Below are 18,237 nucleotides of genomic sequence, written 5' to 3'. Positions count from 1 at the left end.
CTCCATTTTGTCGTTTGTCCTTGTATGGTCATATCCAGTAGATGCCTTATTATAATAACTGCACAAGCACTTCTGTGATGTAGAAATGAAAAGTTGCACATCTGTTTGCAAACATACACGTACTTGCCAAGCATGGTGAGTGGCCTCATCATTGAAATGGTAAATATGCTTTAGAGAAATGCTTTTCATCATGGCAAAAGCTTTGCTTCTCTTTAGATGGTGACCAGAGCACAGGTGCGTGGGGATGGACTAGAGCCACTGGCTAGTTTCTCTGTGTGGTGCAGGGACTGGTGACATGTGCTCCTGGGGACAGCTCAGTAATGACTGGAATGTGCTGTTCAAGCGCCAAGTATTGTGACTTTGTGAGCAACTTAACCCTATCTATGTCTCTTAGGAGCATCTTCCAGCAATAATGTGAGCCTGGGCAGGCAGACAGACAGAGGGTAGGATCCTGCCCCCATCAAAGCCCACAGCTAGCCTTCAAGCAAACCCTGCTGGCTGCCCAGCCACAAACCCAGCTGCTGCCCAACGTGTTGCCTAAACAGGCAGATGTCAACATTGCTCAATGCGACGAAGACCTGAACGTCTGTTTATTAACGGATAAGATGGTCAGGCCAGTGTAGGGTGTGTGAGCCAGCCTGTGCAACTCCTGTGGTTTCCAACCGTACTTATCGAGGGAGGGGGCTGCCTGCCCAGTGAGGGTGTTTCCTCTAATCGGTAGCTTCACATGCCAATGGCAGGCAGATGTACAGGGGGTAAAGACTCGGCTTCTTCGTAACAGCCGCTTTCTCTTGGCTCGGGGGAAGGTGTCATCTAAGGCAAGGCTGGGGACTTTGGAAGAACCATTTTGTTCAGAAAGAGTAAAATACTTCCTGAGAAAGTGGGACATGATAGCCATCCCATTGACCATTTTTCACCATCCAGTGTAGAAGGAATCAACTCATCCCAGTATTTCCTAACAGTAAGTTTAGCTCTGAAAACCCTTCTCTGAGTTCTTCAGAGGCTCCTTCTATTGTCCACCCTCTAGCCCTGAGACACTGTGAGCAGCACATATGAGATGGTTGTGGGCTCAGTTTAACAGCATCTCTCCCACCTATCAGACTGTATAACAAATATGGCTTTTAGGGGGGAGTTTTTGGGGAGGGGTGTGAGGCGAGCTATGAATGGGGAGGCCAGACACCATTGTCTGTCAAGAATGTGAGTCCCCAGGGGTGAGCATGCTGGGCTAGCCTTCCAAATTGTCCCAGCATCAATCCCACCCCCCTCCTTTGCGGGATTTCCTTCTCCAGACGGGGTTTTGTTTCAGAGCAAGCGTTGGTCAAACAAGCTTTTGTTTGTGGTCAGTTGCTTGGCACACATACTCCACTTCTGGTGGGGGGACAATGAGGAAGCTGTTTCGGGGGCAGCTGCGGTGGGACTGATAGGGAATACTGATGGAAAAAGGGCGTGTGGGGGGGGAATAGCTGGGTGAAAATTAATTGAGAGGATCTTACAAAGTCTGGGTGCTGCATCTGGGTTGGGAGGGCAGTGGGGTGGCCTTACATCCTGCTGCCTTGCTCCACTTGCCACTTTGTACTGTTTCATGTTGCTTTCCCTACCCCTCCAGAATGGCTTGCCTCAGACCAGTGGCAAAGTTAAACAAAATATTTGTAATGACGTGTCTAAAAAGCTTTCTTTCAGAAAGAAGTAAAACTATTTATGGCAATAACAGAATTTAAAAGGAATTGTATAAGTGAGACAGACTTCTTTGTCAGCAAAAATTGCAGCAGAACCTGTTCATAGATGACATTACCTAAATGACATTATGTACGTATGTCCTTTCTTTCACATTTCCTGTAATCCTGTTATGGCATTGTCCCATTACCTCAAGCACTGTCATCTTTAAATGCTGTCAGATCTTAACTGGATGGCCAAGGACATCAGAAAAGGATTGAGGTGAAGCTGAAGGCAGTTTCAGACCTGCCGTGTATTCAGGGCCATCTCCCAGGCTGCCCCTGAATGGGGTGTTTTCTGATAAAACATGCAGGTAAAGTGATGATTTAAGGACTGCTTACATTGAGCTGCTGCCCATTACCACAGTGCCCAGAACTCTTTCTGGAGAGTGTGTGGGCTCAGGTGCAGGAGATAAAAGATGCTGGATATGGCAGGTGTGATCCATGTGTTTGCTTGATGCTTGGTGGATGAAAACGATGGCCCAGAGGGAAGCAGCTGGAAAATGCCCTTTTGGGACCATGGGCAGCACTGCCACTCCCTGTACAGCCTTTGTGTCATTAATGGCCATTTGCAGACCACGCTGCGCTTTTTGGACTTAAGGTGTGGTTAAGCACATCTTGGTGTTAATTGTTTTCAGTGTTATTACTCTCTTACTGTATTATTACTAAAAAATGACGTGAGGCCGATTTCTTTCACTCCAACCATGAATATGCTGCTGTGGTTATCAAAAGCGCTGTGAGACATGGCAGGAATTGGGTGAACTGCAACTTCTGCCGTTTACCTGCTGAAATATTCAGCGCTCTTAAGCCCAAGGAGTGGGAAGTGTTGGCGTCAAAGCAGTAGCCTGTTTAAACTGGCAGCTCCTCTCATCAGGCTATAATAGCAATGATGATAATTGCCAGCTCTGGGGGGTGCAGGAACTGTTGTTTTGTTATCTGTGGGTGCAGTGCTGTGCTCTGAAGGGCTCTGGTCGCCTGTGGTGGCTGCTGGACCTGGCTGCAATGCAAATAATAGCAGCCTTGAACCTGAAGTACTGGCTGCAGATATAGATCATTGTCAGGGATGTGGAGATGTAACTGGTTGCTCATTTTTGACATTGTGGGTTGTTTTTCCTGAAAAGCAAAGTTGCCCTATGGGACACTAGGTTGGCATTGAGGGTGGGGATGCCAGTGAGAACTGGCCCATGGGTCCCAGATGAATTGTCCTATGTATGTGGATGTAGAGGTTCTGCTGGTGTGGTGTTTGTCCCAAAAAAGAGTATAGTATTGTGGTATGACCATGCAGACTACACAGAAGGTTATTCAATTAATCAGGTGAGATTAGGGGTTTTTTTTTATCACTATTGCAGGTATCTAAGTGCTGGTAGTTAAATATTTAATTGTATTTTCCTGTAAGAAAATGTTAATTTTGCTAAAAAATGAGATTCTCTACTACCTCTTTCATACACTAAAAACTCTTGTTTCCATTTTATTCTTTTACCATGGGTGCTATCTAATCCATCCTCTGAGGCCAGTCGTCTGATCTTACCCTCTGCTGATCTGAGGCTGTGAGTGGACAGAAGTCTCCATGCCAGGTCTTCCCAAATGACTGCTGTCTTCATCTGCCAGTGTGTATGTCTGCTCCTACATGGGGCATGTGACCTGCCAGATGTACTAGAGCCATCTCATCTCCTCTTGTGTCCCACAGCCCTCAGCAGGGCTCTTTCTGGAAAGGTCTCAATTCAGTGCTCCTAAACTGGCCACAGGTTGTGCATTACTGCCCTGTCTGGCTAGTAAATTGATGCTTTTATGGATGCTGGAGGACAATTTTTCTCTCCATTCTAAATCTCTTAATAACTGAAGATTTGGGTGTAGGAGCACTACCTTGCACTCAGTCCATTGTTGGTGGTTGGTGTGTATTTTTTTTTTGTCAGTCATAGCTTGGCTTTTTTTCCCCCTATAGGCACAGAAACCATTTATAGCTGAGGTGGGCCGAGTCTGCAACTTATTAATCTCTCCCTTGCATGTGGGTTGAAAAGAGACACCATGCCTTTATCAAAAGCCAGGCTAGCACAAAAGCCTATGCAAAATCATCATCAAATCCTATTAGAGGTAGAAAATATCTCTTAGATCATCTCATTCATTTCCCTGCCAATGCTAGACTGTTCCTGAGAGTTAATTTTCTAGTGTCTGCTGCTGACTCCCTGTGTGACTGCAGGTCTGTCATCTTGCCTTTGGGTTGTCACTGTAACTTCTACTCGTCTCCCTGCATTTCCAAACAAGTCTCATTTTGTTCAGTGGTTGCCCGTATTAGCATTTGTCCTGCAATATGTATTATCAGTGATTTCTACTTGGAGAACATCACCAGACCTTGAGGCTAGGAGAGGCATCCTCATAGTTAGGATGTGCTGAGTGCATGGAGGAGCTTTGGGAGTACTGTCCCCTGGACAGGGGCTCCATCCCTGGCAGCCACTGCTACTTGGTATAGGTATCAGGGCAAATGAAGGCCTCAGAAGGAGATTCTACTCCCACAGTCATAGCTGTGGGCTCAGTTCAAGCAAGTTGCGCCTTGTAATGGACTTCTCCCAACCTCTGCTGCTGCAGCCTTTGATAAACTTTCACCCCAGAGTCCTGGGCTGTCCTATGACATCCACTTGATGAAGGGGGGGCGGAAGTAATAATAATTCAAAGCTGGAGCTATGTACAACATTAAGCAAATGTAGATTTCATCAGTGTTTTTTTTTCAGAGAAGGAAATGGGGTGTAAGAATGGAATCATCTTACTTGTGACTTCCCACTGGTGCTGGCAGAGGTGATTGAATCCCCCAGCATGGCAAGGGTCTGGGCAGCCCTGCCAGTGCTGTGAAGGTCAGTCTGGCAACTGGCAACTGTCACCCGGAAAGCATCAAAAGCACAGGCTGTCAATAGTGCTCTGCATTTGCAGAAAATCTGAGGGCTTTCTAATTAACTGAGCATCTCTAAATTAGAGTGAAGCCACTCGACAAGCCCCCTTGTATGCCTTAAGTGTCAGGGCTCAGCTGATCGCCACATCTAACAAGCGGCTGATTTTTAACAGTAGCCCTGAGACTCAATCAGCTCCTAATGGCTCAGTTTCAAAACGTTTCAGTGCATTTTTCATCTCTTACTCTGGAATTTATGCTCTTTGTTCCCTGCTCAAATATTCTGGTGCTTTTCCTTAATTTCAGGCTTCTGCCTTGCGACGGCTCTTCTACCCTAACTGGCAGCTCATCGCTTGCCTTTCCCTGCATGCGATTCTCTGCCGTGGCTGCTTGCTCCACTTTATAATCAGTAAGTTTGAGAAATTCCTCCTTTCTCTCCCCTGCAATGTACATGCAGTGCTGTGGGGTTTGGAATATCATAATGTAAAGAAAGCCCACATTTAAACAGCCTCCTGTGTCATAAGAGCTGAAAAGTGGTTTTATTTCAGCATTAACCCCCCCTTCCTTCAAGACAGTGAATGCAGTTTGGAAATGCACCTGATCTTGACCTCCCTCCTGCTGCTTTTATGCAGTGCAGCAGGTTCAGGCGCTGGTACTCCTGATTTACACCACAGCAAATGAGATCAAACCCTCGTTTCAGCTGCAGTCACAGCAGAGTAAGAATATGCACATTTAAACCAAGGGCTTTGAGCTGCTGGGAAAACAACGGGGGGGATCTTTCTTGATATGTAACTCCCGTTGTCGATAATGAGACCCACGCGAGGCATCCTTGGGAGGGTGGCAGGATAAATTCCTATGTAAGCAGCGGTTAGAAACAGAGACATACCATTGAGGAAGGTAGAGAGTTAATCAGCAACTCTTTAAGACGTCTGTGTGTTTATGTTCAGCCGCTTATTCATATCTTGGCAATTATTCACCTGAAATAGAATATAAATCCTGATGCCTAGTTTTTCTTCCAAAAATTTCACCAGGTAATCAGATCCCAAAGTGCATATTCTGTTCAGGTGGTTTTATCAGTAAATCACATTTTTATCATTTATCAGCAAAAGTTAGATTTAAGCATCTTCACTGTAATGTTTGAAAGATGAACATTTGTTTCAGCGCGGGTACTGTGCCAATCAATAATCTTCCAGCTTGACTCAGCTATCAATTATTGCTGCAATTATTTGTCTAGTTGGATATTTAAAATGTCATCAGAAAGAGATGATTACATATTCCAGAAAGCAAGGCACTGTATAATCAGATGAACTGAATCCAGTTAAATGTAGTGTGGTACTAACCTGTCCTTCAAAGCTGAGTTCTGCAGCCACAACTGAAACAACAGCTTTCTGCATTATTGTAAGGAAACAGATCTTAACCTTGGAACAGTGCGTGTTATTGGGGTCGGGTAATACTTGGCGAGAGGAGACCTTGCAAGCCTGGAAATTGAATCAGCCTTACTGACATAAAGGGAGAGGGTTTTTCTTAGTGGGGAGGGCTCGTTTTGTTGGATTTCATCTGCAAATCTATAAATAAGATAGTTAACTCTTTTTTTCTGCCTCTCTGGGAATTTAACCTCCCGAGCTTGAAGCAGCAAATTTCCCTATGCCCTTTTTGCATGCCTTGATGTGATGTATGTATAGTAAATACTCTCGGTGCCCCTAGAACACAATAAAGCTGTAGAAGTTCTTGCAAGCCTCACATCCTCCAAACTCCAGATATTCCAAGTATCAAGTACTTTTCAACTTTACAGATATCTCAGCAGTGGAGGGAAGACAGAATAACTGGAGAAGACTGGACAACTTTACAACACCTTTTGGTCTGATTTGCAAAGCAAAGAGGGAAAACTATGTATTGTCAGTTCCACTAATGCTTGTGCAAGTTATGAAACTAAGTGTCGTAGGATCTGGTTCAGTGCTTGCCGTGCTTGCAACTCCATGATTACAATGAACTTGCTCAGGGACAGAATAAACCTTTGCCTTCCTGGGAGATGATTTGCAGGCAGAGGTGTCATTTGGAGTAACCTGCAGTTCCTCTGACCCACTTTGTCAAGATGCTTTGCTGCTGGCTAAATAGTATTAATTTGAAAGCAAGAGGAAAGGAGCCAAAGGGGGAGGCTGGGAAAAAGCAGAGTCTGAAGAGGATCCATTTTGGGGAAGGAAAAGGTAGAATAAGGCTCTCAAGGTCCATGGCTGAGGGGCTGGGGCTTTTTGGTTCCACCAACACCCTGCCTGAGGCATTAGTGATAGCAGAAGAGAAGGGGATGGAGAAGGGACCCTGTAAGAGCAGCATTCTGGCGTCGCATCTGAGAGGCTCTATTTGTAAGAGATGCGTTTGTGTACAGTGTGCTTTCCAGAGCAGCTTCCATGACATGCATTCACCTGTGCAGGGTGATGGTTGAATGACAAAGTACCCAAACCACGATACAAAACAGGAGAAACACCCCACCATTGGTACCATTGGACTTTGGAGTCATGTGTCAACATCCTACCTCACACCAGAAAGGATGACTTGAAATGTCATGCTAGAGCATCTCCTTTATTTCCTTTGCAAGAAACTTTTTGAAGGGCATCCTGCCTTTTATTCAGATGCTGCCAGCTGGAGAGGAAACAGTAATTAAACATAGGTGTATGAGAGTGATTTAAACAATTTGAAAGCTCTTTGTATCTTTGTAATTACAACACTGCTTTTGAAAAGTGTATTAGTGACCTGGTTGTCCCAGGCAGCCACTGGATAAATGTGTAAGTACAGACCATTGGAACCAGGTGTTGTTTGCTGAATAGTCAGGTTGGCTTTGAAAGGGCCTTGATGCTCTTTTTGGGGCAGGGTTTGGTCCTCAGTTGGTCACAGGCTGGGTGGACTTTTCAGAAGGGACTTGGTATCAGGTACATCTGGAAGAACTGATCTAGCAGGTGTCATCCCAGTGCTGCCACTCCTGTTTGAGCCTATTCGCTTAGGAACCCTGTGCTTGTGCTCAAGAGATGTCGCCTGGGAGAGCCTGGGAGAGGTGAGCAGGTAACCCTGCACTCTGGGATTTTGGTTACTTGGCCTACTGATTTTTTTAGAGGAATGAGATGGTATCAGTAAGGAGTTCCTCCTGTAGGGCTGACAGCACTGTGTAGTTCATCCTTTAGGTTTCACTGCTGGTGTTTGAAGTTGATGGAGCTACTACCCATGTGACGCTACAGCCTACATTACCTCTGTGTCTCCATCCATGTAGTGTTAGCATATAGAGTATACTGGTGTGCATAATCAGCTCTTCTTTACTTGAAGGATTTCCTTTCGAACTTCATTCGAAGCTGAATTGAAAGCACTACATTGTTTTCCAGTGGCAGGTCTCTTCTGCTCCTTGCTAATCAAACTGCAACAGATTTTCACCCCCCTTAAGTTTTAAAAAGCACAAAATCAGTCACAGCCTGATACCTTGCTTGCCAAGTTGGAGCTCGAAGCAAGTTTTCTTGGTGGCCAAATGTAATTGCATTGCAAATGGTGACAGACGTTGAGGTCAGGCCGATATGCCTGGCAGTGCTGGTGTGCTCTGGTGGGACCTCAGCACCTCATCTCTCTCCAAACTATGTGTTTTGTTGGTTGTTAACAAAATGTATTTTGTTGAGACAGTCTAGGTGCTAGGAGTTTGGTTCTGCTTAGAAGAATTGAGTAAATAAACAAAATGAAGGGTAAAGGTTTAAAATGGGAAGAGGGCAGATTAGGTTAGACATTAGGAAGTAGTGAGGGTGGTGACACATTGAAACAGGTTGCCCAGAGGAATGCCTCATCCTTGGAAGTGTTCAAGGCCAGGCTGAATGGGGCTTTGAGACATGGTCTAGTGGAAGGTGTCTGTGCCTGTGGCAGGAGAGTTGGAACATTATGGTCTTTAAGATGCCTTCCAACATAAATAATTCTATGATTCTATGAAAACATGTTAAGGCTGTAACCTTGCAGTTCTCCTGCAAGGGCCTGATGTTCTCTGGGATTTCCATGTTGGAATCCTCCCTATTCCCACCTGCATGCCATGCAAGGATGCTGCACATTACTCTTCTGCAGGGAGAAACTGGCCTCCCTGCATCCATGCCTTCCCACTTGCTCTTTACTGAACCTCAAAAAGCCTACACTGTGTTGAAACGTGAGCAGTGCTGCAAAACACAAAGAAGATTTAGTTTTGGCAGAAAAAGTTGAATTCCTGGAGTTTCTAACGCCAGTCTAAGTCTTTGAATGTGGCAAGGCAATGACAGCTGTACCTTTATTTTTATTATTGATGTTGTTTGGGTTTCTTTTTGAAGTTTGCATGTTACTGTTTTGGCCCTCTTCTTTAAAAGAGGAGCATTTAAAAGGAGTTGTAACAAAAAAAGTGGCATTATTGAGGCTCAGCTTAGAAAATGTTTTGCCAGTTTCATTCAAATGATTTCAGGGAGCTGTAATATGCAGGAAAAAGAATTATATTTAGGCATATAAGTAAGTCTTGTATCAATAAGCTGTAGATAAGGAAAGGCTGGTGAAGATGGCAAATGGGGAGCTGAGAATCCCACAAAGCAAAAGTTCTTCTAAATTTTTGACATTTTCACAACTAAGCTGGTGCCAGGACTCGCTGTCAGCTCTGTTTATCACAAAATGGGCTTGATTTTAAGAATTTTATTTTTCAGATGCACAACAGCAGTGTTGCTTCTTGTTGCACAAGCAACCCTGTGTCACTTCCTAGAGAGTCTGGGGGCCATTTTTGTTCTTCAGTGTTTCTGAATTTGATTCATCTAGTGAAAGGGAGATAAGATTAGAGAGAAAACCTCCTGTTGTACATAAACGCAGCTAGTGCTGTTATTTATTATTATATAATTAATACGACAACAACATTGACAATGCTGATGCTAGCAGTAGTAAAAGCTACTTATAACTGGTTAAAGATGAACCAGGGTAATAAAGCACTAAAGTACTGAGAGGAAGAATTAGTGCAAGAAGGAAAAAAAATTGTTCGGGCAGTTAGAGTTTCCCATCTAAACTTAAGCTACCAACCAACAGGAAAAGGTGAGTCATGCCAAAGCAGCTGTTTCTTACAAGGGAGAAGTGGGCTGCTTTGAGCATGAAGTGGACTCACGTACCTCCTGGCCCTGTGACGCTTCCTGTGTCCCAGCCATTTAACTTTTCTAGTTTTCAGTTGAACAGAATTTCAACAGTATGGATTTCCAAAAGAGAGAAGGAGAAGGGGAAAAAACAAACAAGAGAGAGAGAGAGATGTGACAAGCCAGATGGAGAAGAACTGAATCAAGTACAAGTAGTAACAACTAGCTCAGTTTTTTTTCTTCCTCTCCTTTAAATACCCTAACAACTCCAAATTTATCAGTCAAAAAGTCAAGCAGTCAGTTGACATTAAAGCTGAATAAAGAAGAGCCTGTGTTTGATTCAGGCTTTCTCTCTGATAATTGTTTGGTGGTAAGGAGAAGAGAGGAGGGTGTTTACTACATGTTGCAGGTATTTGAGTTGCTTTTAACTTCTGTTCTCTGCAGTTTGATAGCAAAAGGCATGTATATGCCCCGTAGATGCAGGTAGCGCAAAGACATCTTGGTTTTTCCTAAACCTGCAGGTTTTTTGGGGAGGGTGAAGGAGAACACATGACCTAAGCCACCAAGGGTGGTGGTGCTGACTTGTGAAGCAATGCTGCTGAACTATCCAGGCAGAGGGGGACAAATCTGTTGTGCTCAGAGCTATCTCTGACATGGGGATTTCTGCAAGAGAGTAAATCTGCAGCTGTGAATGAAATCCTCGTGAACAGCGTTGGCATATGTGCACTCACTGCTTACACTGCTGATTTTTTGCTGGAAACACTGGGAAAGCTGGGGTGTCTCTAATGCTTCACGTTTGTGTGTGGCCTTTGCAATGCCCTGTGGTAAAATACACATTATATTAACCTTTTACTCCTTAATCTAATGGTCCTTCCTCAACAATGTCCTGCACCATGGACTGCCTGTTTTGCACGGGGGCACTGAGAGCTTGCTGCATGGGGTATTTCCGTGTCACTTTTCTGTAGAGCACTGCTGTGTCCAGCAAGCAGCTTTCCTGGATCCAGCCCTGACTTTTGAGAAACGAAGGAAGCTCTTCCAAAGCACATTGGCACACTCATGCAGATTATTCCATTACTCACTTGGCAATGCCTGAACTTGCATGCCTAGCTCCAGAAATCCATTTATTTTTATTTTTTTTCCCCTCCCAGCAGTGGCATCTATGTGACAGCTTCTCCTCCCAGCTGGTCTTCTCCCCAGCATCTTGTCTGGCTTTGCTGCTTGTGGATGTGGACATGGTTGTGGGTCTTGCTTGGAGCCAGCTATATTGTGCCTGGAGGTGTTGGCTTGCATTTGGTTGGACTTTGAGCCCGCTGGGTGTATCTGTGAGCACAGCACAGAAGAGCCTTTTTTTTTTTTTTTTAACCATTAAAAAAGCCCTTTATGCTGAAAGCAACTCTCTCTCCATATTTTACTGAGTAATTGTGCCAACTGCCCTTAAAGGCACTCAAATGGCAATATCCATCCCACTTATTTGTTAACATTTTTCGGATCAGAAGCTAAATCTGCCACTTGTGTGTCACTGGATAAACTGCTTCTTTTGGGGGCATGGCAGGCAAGAGCTGTTCTGCTGATTTTTAGGCAGAAGCCAATAACTTGAGAAACACTAAACACTGGTGCTGTAGTGAGATGCTGTGCCCTGCCACTGGTCCTTTGCCAGCTATGAAAAGGAATAAATACATAGCAGTGGGTGAGACCACTCAATTTTCATATTGGCCCCACATCTTTATTTGGTACAAGGTATCCCCCATGTATTTTCCCTCAGGGTAATTTCCTAAATGTGGGGGAAAGGAGCAGTAAAATGGACTGGGAGGAAAAATGTACATGCAAAAATGCTACTGGTAATTGGAAGCTATTTGTGAAGTGTTGATGAGCTGCCCAGGAAGGAGAAGGCAACTTTGGCCCAAATCCAAAAGCCACTTCACTCGCTTCAGTGGTGAGATGAGATCAGCAATTAGATATTACAAAAATCAATATATGACAATTAAAAAAATTGAGAATGGATAGCAATCAATCATAGGGAGAAACCATGATGGGTGGAGAACTAGTGAGGGAAGCTGAAGATGCTGAGGAAAACTTGTGCCTGGCATGGTCTGGGAGGAGGGCTGATCAGAGTCCTAGAGAAAAGAGAAAACCTTGAAGTAATGGATGGAGAAAGAAGTAAGGTAGAAATGTTTAATGAGTATTGTATTGTAGACCTGGAAAACAGCAGTGTCATGTGAGTGATGACATTTTTTCTAGCTCATTAGTAGCCAAGAAGGGTTTTATACAATAGAAATAAATATTTTTAAATGAAAAGTCCCTGACAGCTTGCATCCAGGAATCTCTAAAAAGTTGACATTTGATGCTGGGTTTAAATAAAGCTTATGGACTGGGAAAATGCTGTCAAGAACTGGTCAGGGTAACCATGGGAGAGTTGGCAACACTTTACTTACCTCTTCTGGGCAAAATAATTGAAGAGCCAATATAAGAATCAATTGATAAAGAATTAAAGGATAGAAATATAATTCATGCCACTCAGGTTAGATTTATGGAATATAGATCTTGTCAAATAAACCTGACTTCATTCTTCCAGATGACAACTGTGTTTGATAAATGTAGATGAAATAGACTCTGCAAGGTGCTGGATGTGGCGCTGTATGACAGCATATCAGAAGACCAAGTCCTGGGTGATAGAGCTGGCACAGATGATTCAGAGCTGGCCAACAGTTTTGGGAACATGGGGGCTTAGTTGGAGAAGCAGGAATGGAGGTCAGCAGGGACTGATGGGAGCCTTAGTGGTGGTTAGCATGTCATTGGTGATCTAGAAATGAATATGCAACTGTGGCTAATTAGCTGGGAGGATGGGTGAGGAACAATAGGGGTAGGTTTATGGTGTGATCTGGTTGTGTTTGGAGCATAGTTGGGTACTGCCTGACATGGTCTTTGGCTAGAAGAGCAGAATTTGAGCCATATGGGCCATTTGGGATATGCTACTGCAGAAGGCAGCAGCTCTGCAGGAGGCTTAGAGGAAAGCCAACTCCTGAACATAATGGTAGGGTGAAGGGACTAGGCTGGCCCTTGAATAGTGGAGGATGATGGAGGGGTAGCTTCAGGATGGAAACATAACAACATTTCAAAGTGTGCTGTGGTGCATGGGATGGGGGTACATTGCATATCAAAGGGCTTTTCAGTTTATTGTGCTGCCCCCACCCCAGCAACAGTGAAAGAGAGCAGATAGAGATTGGAGCCAGAGAAGTTCAGGTGGACCCCAGTATCTGTCTGTGAGTGTGGTTAGCAGTGGGAACTGACTCTGGTGGCAAACAGTGCATGCTTTCCTTGTATTCTGAGCTGGTTAGAATGATTTTCACTTGTATTTCATGCTTTGCCCTAAAGAGGATTTGTGGGGCTGGAGGAGGTGATGCTTTAGCCAAAGACATTGTGTTGGTCATGAGGCTAGGACAGCTGAGAGACATGTATTTCAGGAAAGCTCAGAGAGTAAGAGCTGGTGGACTCTTCCGACATGAAGTTGTTCGATGTGAAGCCGCTGAAGATGCAGGTTCCAGCTCCTGCTGGTGGCCAGGGAGGGCTGGTTCAGTGGAGACTACTTGGCGTTTGGATCTGGGGGATTCCTGCTATTGTCTTGGAAATCAAGTGAACTCCACCGATGGTGTCACAATGCTGCTTTGAATAACATTGCCCCATTCCAACACATTGCCCCATGCGGCACAAAATGCCCTGTGGAACCTTCTCCATCCCTGTCCTTGGCCAGATCCAGCTACTAGTGCATCATTCTGATATGCTTTTCTTGCTTCACTGTGGTCTTGCCCAGATGCTTTAGCTTTAGTGGATGCAGAGGGTAGTTGTCCATAGCTAGGAGACATTAGTGGATCCACAGGCTTTGGGTCCTGTAATCCTGTCTGGTTTCAGGGGGTACCTGAATGCCATACCACAGCATGGTGGTGGGACATGAGGAAGGAATGTCCCTTAGAAAACCAGGGGTTGCTGCAACAGTGTAAGGACCCATCTCGCCACTGGCAGGCAATGTATGGATAAGTGCCATAATTCTTGCAGTTTGGCAAGTCTGCATCAGACTGGAACGTAATACGGTCAGTCAATAGCCTTCATAATTAATCAAGCACTAATAGACAAATTAGAAATCGCATCTCTTCAGAACAGGAGGTGGAAGCGAATGGCTGCTGAATTTTAACTGTTTCGCTGCTTTATTTTATTTTCTGGTTTTAACAGTGCTCCCTTGAAGATCTCGGGCTGTTTAGGGAAGTTTGGTGCATAAACATGATTTTAAATTTTAAATTATTATCTTGATTACCAAGTATGATGGTGAATCGAAAACTTGTTTTTCAGGCAAACAAATGAAGAATAATACTGCATTTTACACTCCACTAAATCAATGTAGCCCTAATTTTGTCATGCAAGAAATCAATTCTGGTCCTTATAACAGTCAAAGCTGTTATGAACAAAGTAATTCTGCAAATTATGGCAAGTAACACATTTATTGATGACTGTAGTTTAGGAATTTAGAATTCGTGAACGCTGTAATATAATAAGGGCCGTACTGGCAGGAGCTGAGTGAAATACAGATTATATGGTGAAACTGTAATGCGTCATTTGCTATTAGTGGACTGGTAATAATTACCAGTTTCAAAGCAGCTTTTTCCATGTAATCTTTAGTCTCAGTCGTAACAGCCCTTCTCATTGACATTATGATTACACGAGCTGCCCTTATGATCTGGAATATCTAGTTGATGGGAATACTAAAATGTGGTAGTGAATGCTCGATGTTGTATCCTCATTATAAGATAAAATGCTATTTTCTCTGACCTGATGTCTAAGGTAGAGAGGCGAGGTAGCATTACATTGTTAGCTCCTACTGTGGTGTTAAAAACTTCCACTTCATTATGGTGAAGCAAGATGAAATTTTTCCATTTAAGATTTTTTTCTGAGCTCACAAATGAGCATAGGTATGTGAAAGTCCAATTGAATTTCCCTCTAATTTGAGCAGATTTAAAGTATCTATCTATGCTCACATGCCTACCACTACCACATACTAAACCCCACAGTGCATTTTATCTCAACACTGGCTCCTGTTAAATATTATTCCAAGGGCTTTTAAAGTGATTAAAGTGTTAAATGCCTTCTGTGGATGGTATAGTCTTGGTTTAGTTGCCCGATCCAGCTTCTTAAGCCAGATGTAGGATAATGCAGAGCTGGGAGACAGGGAAGAAAGCTGCCTCTATTGTCCTCAAATCACCATTCAGCTTGCCGGAGAATGAAAATGCCCAGATGAAGCTTGTCTTCCTCTCATCCCGAGTGAGATGAGAAACAAGACAAGTGCAGGATTTTCTTTCCAAATCTTTGGTTCAGAGAAAGTGTTTTCTTTCTAAATGTGCCTCATTTGTTTTTACTTTTCCTTTTCTTTACATAAGGTAAACTGGGGAAATCTAGTGGGGGCAACTCTCAGTGCAGCCTGTAAAGAGATTTATCCAGGAGTGGTTCCTGTGGAGCTGATGCCTCATGAAGTAAATTTTGGGTCAGGGCAGGAGTACATGTTGCAGGCAGATAAAAGGTGCCCTTGATGGACACCTGGTTTATTAATCAGCAAACCTCGTGGGTTTTTTTTAAGTAACACTAACCAACAGCTCCATGAGAACTGGTCAGGACTAGAAATGAAATGTTACCTTCCTCTTACTTCCAGTTTCAGTTTAGCAGCATTTGCTAAAAACATCTCCGTAGAGGGATGTAGAAGTGAATTATCTGCAAAACCGAAAGATCAATAAAAGCTCACCTTCGCTGTATCTCCCACCACTCTTTCATGAGGGCAGGCCTCAAAAAGTTATTCATCCCCCTTGTTTTGCCATATATTAGGAGGGACTGCTCTCTGCTGTCATTATTAGCTGGCTTTTTGTTTAGTTATTTATTAGTTGGTTGCTCTTTTATAATGTCCGTGTTATCTCCAAAAATAAATTATCATTAAATAGAGTTAGCTCACTACTTGCCAAAGTGGCATTTACCATCCTCAGCTCCTTTTCAGCATGAGAGAAATAATACGACTCCGGCAGGGCGTTCGGCCAGGCCTCTTGGCCTCTCTCCAGCTCTTTCCCTGGCTGTGCTGCTGATCTCTCTGCCTTCCTCTCTCTCTGTTCCATGCTCTGTTTTATTGCTTTTTTTCCCCCTCCCCCTGCCCTCAAGCTGAGTCTTTGCTAAGGCACAGGACATGCTGCCTAATTCTGTGCGCATTATTAGTCTTTCAAAATAAGGAGGCTAGCAATGTGATGATGCCCAGCTTGGTAGCAGTTGTGTTGCTTTGGATTGCTGCTTTGAACCCAAGTCCAGGGTTTTATACAGTGCTTTTCAGAAGGAGATATATTTATTATTTTATTTCTTTTTTATTGTATTATATTGTATTTTACTTTATTTTATTTATTTTATATTTATTTTCTTCCCAGTATAAATGTTAGCAGCCTCTTGCAGCATAACATCTACTGGAGTTGCAGCTGGCATCAACTGACATAAACTTTTTTTAATACTTCTTTTTTACTGCAATTGCTTGATGGGGTTTGGTTTTGAAGTCTGGGCTGGGGATGATGGGAGGAGATAGGTGCACCCTGGGAGGGTTTGGACTTCCCCACTATGCCCCTTGCCTCCTCCCATGTCCCCTGTCCCCTGCCTATGCCTGAGCTGGGATAGTCCTTCTCCAAACTCTCAGCTGAGCATCCTGGAGGAGAGGAGCTTAGGCGGGGAGGTGAGCTCTCGCCCTGCTGGTGGATGGCTGGAGATTGACACTGCTTGTTGTGTTGTTTTGCAGGTAAAGACGAGCCCAGCAGCTACACATGTACGACTTGTAAACAGCCTTTCAACAGCGCCTGGTTCCTCTTGCAGCACGCACAGAACACGCATGGCTTACGGATCTACCTAGAAAGCGAGCACGGCAGCCCCCTGACGCCACGGGTTGGTATCCCAACAGGACTAGGTGCAGAGTGTCCTTCCCAGCCACCTCTCCATGGGATTCACATTGCAGACAATAACCCTTTTAACCTGCTCAGAATACCCGGCTCGGTCTCAAGGGAGGCGTCGGGGCTGGGAGAAGGGCGTTTCCCACCCACACCGCCCCTCTTTAGCCCTCCCCCAAGGCACCATTTGGATCCGCATCGCATTGAGCGCCTGGGTGCGGAAGAAATGGCTCTGGCCACCCATCACCCTAGTGCCTTTGACAGGGTGCTACGACTGAACCCCATGGCAATGGAGCCCCCCGCTATGGATTTCTCCCGGAGGCTGCGGGAGCTGGCTGGCAACACCTCCAGCCCACCCTTGTCCCCAAGTCGGCCCAGCCCTATGCAAAGGTTGCTGCAGCCCTTCCAGCCTGGTAACAAGCCCCCATTCCTGGCCACACCACCTCTTCCTCCTCTGCAGTCTGCTCCTCCTCCTTCTCAGCCACCCATGAAGTCCAAGTCCTGTGAGTTCTGTGGGAAGACCTTCAAGTTTCAGAGCAACCTGGTGGTCCACCGCCGGAGCCACACCGGAGAGAAGCCCTACAAATGCAACCTCTGTGACCATGCCTGCACGCAGGCCAGCAAGCTGAAGCGCCACATGAAGACACACATGCACAAGTCCTCCCCCATGACGGTGAAGTCGGATGATGGGCTCTCCACTGCCAGCTCCCCTGAGCCGGGCACCAGTGATTTGGTGGGCAGCGCCAGCAGTGCCCTCAAGTCTGTGGTGGCCAAGTTCAAGAGTGAGAATGACCCCAACATGATTCCTGAGAATGGAGATGAGGAAGAGGAGGAAGAGGAGGAAGAGGAGGAGGAGGAAGAGGAGGAAGAGGAGGAGGACTTGAATGAGAGTGACAGGCCGGACTACGGCTTCGGGATGAGCCTAGAGGCAGCCCGCCACCACGAGAACAACTCACGGGCTGGTGAGGAGGGCCGGTCAATGCCAGATGTCATGCAGGGCATAGTCCTGAGCTCCATGCAGCACTTCAGTGAGGCCTTCCACCAGGTCCTGGGGGAGAAACACAAGCGTGGCCACCTCCCCGAGCCTGAGGTGCACAGGGACACTTGTGATGAAGACTCGGTGGCCGGCGAGTCTGACCGCATCGATGAAGGGGCGGTCAACGGCCGGGGCTGCTCCCCAGGGGAGTCTGCCTCGGGAGGCCTTTCCAAAAAGCTGCTTCTGGGTAGCCCCAGCTCCCTGAGCCCCTTCTCCAAACGCATCAAGCTGGAGAAGGAGTTTGACCTGCCGCCTGCTGCCATGCCCAACACCGAGAACGTTTATTCGCAGTGGCTGGCGGGCTATGCCGCCTCCCGGCAGCTGAAGGACCCCTTCCTCAGCTTCGGCGACTCGCGACAATCGCCCTTCGCCTCCTCCTCCGAGCACTCCTCGGAGAACGGCAGCCTGCGCTTCTCCACGCCGCCGGGCGAGCTGGACGGAGGGATCTCAGGCCGCAGTGGCACAGGAAGCGGAGGGAGCACCCCCCATATTAGTGGCCCGGGCCCTGGCAGGCCCAGCTCAAAAGAGGGCAGACGCAGCGACACTTGTGAGTACTGTGGGAAGGTCTTCAAGA

General features: G+C 45.6%; 1 protein-coding gene across 5 annotated transcripts in view; it reads left to right on the top strand.

Moving 5' to 3' along the window:
• BCL11A (BCL11 transcription factor A) overlaps positions 1–18,237 on the top strand; it is a 71,893-nt gene that overhangs the window by 44,892 nt on the left and 8,764 nt on the right. For 3 of the 5 annotated variants that reach the window (XM_054180059.1, XM_054180058.1, XM_054180057.1), the window contains exon 3: positions 16,483–18,237. This exon is cut by the window's right edge. In XM_054180059.1, coding sequence (XP_054036034.1) covers positions 16,483–18,237 — 1,755 coding nt within the window. The remainder of the gene's footprint in view (positions 1–16,482) is intronic. The other 2 variants (XM_054180060.1, XM_054180061.1) reach the window with 2 other exon arrangements.

Source organism: Dryobates pubescens, chromosome 3 (assembly GCF_014839835.1).
Source record: "Dryobates pubescens isolate bDryPub1 chromosome 3, bDryPub1.pri, whole genome shotgun sequence".
Classification (NCBI taxonomy): Eukaryota; Metazoa; Chordata; class Aves; order Piciformes; family Picidae; genus Dryobates; species Dryobates pubescens.
The sequence above is the reverse complement of the archived record's forward strand: the minus strand, read 5'-3'. Positions and strand labels throughout refer to the sequence as shown.